The 4,839-nt window shown below is 56.5% G+C and overlaps 1 protein-coding gene across 1 annotated transcript; it reads left to right on the top strand.

Annotated features, from left to right (window-relative positions):
- Positions 1–203: 203 nt before the first annotated feature.
- POU3F3 (POU class 3 homeobox 3) lies at positions 204–1,709 on the top strand (the record flags this gene model as incomplete). The annotated part of the gene is made up of 1 exon (XM_080711844.1): positions 204–1,709. The coding sequence occupies one exon, from the start codon at positions 204–206 to the stop codon at positions 1,707–1,709; it is 1,506 nt and encodes a 501-aa protein (XP_080567970.1).
- Between the last annotated feature and the right edge of the window lie 3,130 nt (positions 1,710–4,839).

Here is a 4,839-nt window from a genome sequence, read left to right as displayed (position 1 = left end):
ACCCCCGCGCCCTGCCCGGCGGCCTTGCGGCTGCGGCCGGGGACGGCGGGGGCGGCGGCGGCGGGGGGCGCGCGGGGGCCCGGGGCGGGGGCGGCGGCGGCGGGCGGCGGGGGGGCGCGGCGGCGGCGGCGGCGGCGGCGGCCGCGGCTGCCGCTGCGGCGGCGGCGGTGGTGGCGGCGGTGGGGTGGGGGGAGCGGAGCGGCATGGCCACGGCGGCTTCTAACCCCTACCTGCCGGGGAGCAGCCTGCTGGCGGCCGGCTCCATTGTGCACTCGGACGCGGCCGGGGCGGGCGGCGGCGGCGGCGGCGGCGCGGGGGGCGGCGGCGGCGGCGCGGGGGGCGGCGGCGGCAGCATGCAGCCGGGCAGCGCCGCCGTGACCTCGGGCGCCTACCGGGGGGACCCGTCCTCCGTCAAGATGGTCCAGAGCGACTTCATGCAGGGGGCCATGGCCGCCAGCAACGGCGGCCATATGCTGAGCCACGCGCACCAGTGGGTCACCGCCCTGCCCCACGCCGCCGCCGCCGCCGCCGCCGCCGCCGCCGCCGCCGTGGAGGCCAGCTCGCCCTGGTCGGGCAGCGCGGTGGGCATGGCGGGCAGCCCCCAGCAGCCGCCGCAGCCGCCGCCGCCGCCCGGCCCCGACGTGAAGGGGGGCGCGGGGCGCGACGACCTGCACGCGGGCACGGCGCTGCACCACCGCGGCCCGCCGCACCTGGGCCCCCCGCCGCCGCCGCCGCCGCCGCCGCCGCACCAGGGCCACCCGGGGGGCTGGGGCGCCGCCGCCGCCGCCGCCGCTGCCGCCGCCGCCGCCGCCGCCGCCGCGCACCTCCCGTCCATGGCGGGGGGCCAGCAGCCGCCGCCGCAGAGCCTGCTCTACTCGCAGCCCGGGGGCTTCACGGTGAACGGCATGCTGAGCGCGCCCCCCGGGCCCGGCGGCGGCGGCGGCGGCGGCGGCGCGGGCGGCGGCGCCCAGAGCCTGGTGCACCCGGGGCTGGTGCGCGGGGACACGCCCGAGCTGGCCGACCACCACCACCACCACCACCACCACACGCACGCGCACCCGCCGCACCCGCACCACGCGCAGGGCCCCCCGCACCACGGCGGCGGCGCGGGCCCCGGACTCAACAGCCACGACCCGCACTCGGACGAGGACACGCCGACGTCCGACGACCTGGAGCAGTTCGCCAAGCAGTTCAAGCAGCGGCGCATCAAGCTGGGCTTCACGCAGGCCGACGTGGGGCTGGCGCTGGGCACGCTGTACGGGAACGTGTTCTCGCAGACCACCATCTGCCGCTTCGAGGCCCTGCAGCTGAGCTTCAAGAACATGTGCAAGCTCAAGCCGCTGCTGAACAAGTGGCTTGAGGAGGCGGACTCGAGCACCGGCAGCCCCACCAGCATCGACAAGATCGCGGCGCAGGGCCGCAAGCGCAAGAAGCGGACCTCCATCGAGGTGAGCGTCAAGGGCGCGCTGGAGAGCCACTTCCTCAAGTGCCCCAAGCCCTCGGCGCAGGAGATCACCAACCTGGCCGACAGCCTGCAGCTCGAGAAGGAGGTCGTGCGGGTCTGGTTCTGCAACCGGCGCCAGAAGGAGAAGCGCATGACGCCGCCCGGCATCCAGCAGCAGACCCCCGACGACGTGTACTCGCAGGTGGGCGCCGTGAGCGCAGACACGCCGCCGCCGCACCACGGGCTGCAGACCAGCGTGCAGTGAAGGCCCCGGGCGCCGCCGAGCGAACCGGGCCGCCGCCGCCACCGCCGCCGCCATCGCCACCGCGGAGCCGCCGCCGCCGCCGCCGCCATCGCCACGCAGACCCGGCACCTGGGGCGCGCCCGGCCCCAGGCCCGGAGCATCCTCCGCCCTCCCCTCCGCCCAAAGACAGGCTGGCCGGCCCTAGGAGGGGGGGGGGGGAAGACCGAGGGAGATATGGACCGAGGAAACACTTTTTTTTTTTTTTTTTTGGAAAGCCCAAGCAAGGAGGGACCAAGAAATTAAAAAGCATAATAAATACCCAGACTGTTTTCTATACACAGTGAACAAACAAAACCGGAAGGGAGAATAAAGGCAGCCGGGAGATCTCGTTTATACCGTGGTGGTGTTCGTTTTTCTTTTGATCTCAAAGAAGGGCGAAGATGCCTGTCTCACCAGAACTGCAGCCGGCGAGGGCAGCGGCGGAGAGCACCTGTCTCCTCGCCTTCTTTCTCCTCTTAAAAGAAGAGAAAAGGAGAGACACCCCCCCCCCTCCCTTTCTTCCGCTTCTTCCAAAAGGGCTGCCTAAGAGATTCGCGGAAACTTGTCTTTTCTGGGAGCACCCTGAAAGCAGGCACCGGGTTTTATCTGGGGGTTAGGACTCTGCGCTCCAGAACCCTGCCTTTCTCGGCCATATATAAAGTCCTATGGGAACAGACCGGTCATCGATGCAATGGGCAGGAGGGGGATTCAAAACAGTCTCCGGGAAGAAAAAAAAATGAAAAATAAAAATTCACAGCTTCTGAAATTAACAGACTTCATAGCAAAGCCAAAAGAAAGTAAGCCTCAAAGTAACCTTGGGAATACAGCACCATCTTCATCGTCGTCAAAGAGCAGAGGATGCGAGCGGGACACCCAGCTGAGAGTGGCGACGGGCCGGGCACCGGGAGTGCAGCGTCTCCCCAGGCCTCGGTGGGCTGGCGGGGAGCGCAGCCAGGGTCCAGCCCACCCGGCCAGGCCCAGCCAGGACCCGGCTCTGCCGGCTGCCGCTCCAGGTGGACCATGCCTAAAGATACCACCGCTAATATTTTTTTTATTAATATTTTTTATTTTTTATTTCTGGACTGACTCAGATAAAGGGACTTAGAGAGACTGAGCACCCACCCACCGCGCACTTCTCTCGACCTGGGTCCTCAATCCAGTTGCCAACTTTGATTGAATGGGTGCCGTGGATGTGATTACATAATACTGCCATTTCCAAGCAGTGTTTTTGGTAGGTTTTAATAAACAGACTTTTCCAAAAGACGGCAATATAGAATTGTTAGATCCGTTGTTGATCTAAAAAATATTTGCTTTATATTTTCATTAAATGACTTCTTTTAATATTTTATTCAGAATACTTATGAACTGCTGCAAAACGGTAATTTATTTTTCCCCAGATCTTGTATTACGTGTTTTTTTCAGACGAGCACAAATCAGAAATGAAATGAAAATATGGACAGTTGTTAGGTAATAAGGGTATCTTTTGATGTGATCATTTGATTGTAATTTAATTTGAGTAGTGATTCCGTAAGAGCTGATCAAGAAAATAAATTTGTTAGAATGAAATAGTCTGTGTCTGATGTATAAACACTGTGTGAGAGGAAGAGTTGTCTAGAGAAAAAATTTTTACTAATGCAAATCTTTAAGTAATAGTGTTAAGGAAGGTCTATTTGAAAGTCTAGAGTAAAAAAACAGATATTACTGAAAGAGCTGGCATTTTGACATTGTGGTCACTCCTTGTTAATCCATAATTTTCATGATGTTTTTTCTCCCTTAATTTACTGGGTGTCTCTAGTGTTTTGGGTGAGATTGTCTACGAATATTAGCCTTTTTCTTGAGGATGCCTGTGTTCTTTATTGAGTCATTGAAGTATACCACCAGCAATAGAGTGCCAACTGGTCATTGATGGTTAATACAGCCTCCCCCCAAGTTCAGCCTTTCTCGTTCTACCCCATGTATTCTTATGTCTCTTCTCTTTTTGAAAAAGACTAATAGTTGTGAAGAATAGCCTATAAATCTATAAGATATTTTGATATCAATCCCCACTGATAATCCTATGTGATTAAATTTAAATTATTAAGCTTTTGTTAGTTTTTGGTTTGTTTTCCTGTAATGAAAGAATATAGCTCAAAAGTCTTACTTTGGGTCCATACTGCATACATCTTTGTGATTAGCAGCTGAGACTTCAAGCTGGTCCTTTCTGTGCTTTAGTCCTTCCTTAGTATGATTCCTTATCTTCTTTACCGGTGCTGGGGGTTTTAACTTTTTAGCTCACTTTTTAGATCGACCCTGGGGAGTGCTCACAGTATCAGGTTAATGGATCAATATTTACAATGTGGGGGAAATGGAAGCATAATGCCTCCAGTTGTGAGAACTAAAGATGCTGCTGGGTCAGGTTCCTACGGATTGTAGGTTTCTTTTTATTTTAAGTACTTCAGGGTGAGAAAGCAATGACTTTATGGACCAATCTCCCTGTCCCACATAGCTGTCATTCATTTTTTGCTAGGATCACCTTCACTGCCCCCAACCCCCCTGCCTGTGATACGATGCAGGGGTTAAAAAAAAATCCCAGAAAACTGTGGGAGTAACAAGGAGCAGTTATTTCTCCTAGACAGGCCCTCCGTCACTTCCATAAATCAAGGCCAGCCAGATGGCCATGTATTGGGTTGCATTATTTTAAACACCAACTCATACTAAAAAAAAAAAAAAAAAAAAAAAAAAATCACAATCATTCTGATTTGTGAAATCTGAAAAAAAAAAGGGGTCATATTTATTGAACTGAGAGAAGGGGAAAAAATGGAGACAGGAAGCTACAATTTACTTTTCTCTGCCTTCTAGTTTCCCATCTCTCTGGCCATTGAAAAATCGGCCAGCCTGGTGCGTTTACAACCTGGAGTGGGGGTGGGGTGAAGGTCTATAGGGGCTGGCAGAAGAAGGCCTCATTGGAACGCTGAGAATTGTAGCAGGTTGTTTGCATGCGTACATTACTGGCATGGGAGATGGAATCCTGGTTTTTTTCTATGCGGCAGAGTGGTGCTTGATTAGACGGAATGGGTCTATTTAAAATTTTAGGAGGTATCCACTTACTTGATTTAGCTGACAACAAAGGAGC

This window comes from Muscardinus avellanarius (genome assembly GCF_963383645.1).
Source record: "Muscardinus avellanarius genome assembly, chromosome: 15".
Lineage (NCBI taxonomy): Eukaryota > Metazoa > Chordata > Mammalia > Rodentia > Gliridae > Muscardinus > Muscardinus avellanarius.
The sequence above is the reverse complement of the archived record's forward strand: the minus strand, read 5'-3'. Positions and strand labels throughout refer to the sequence as shown.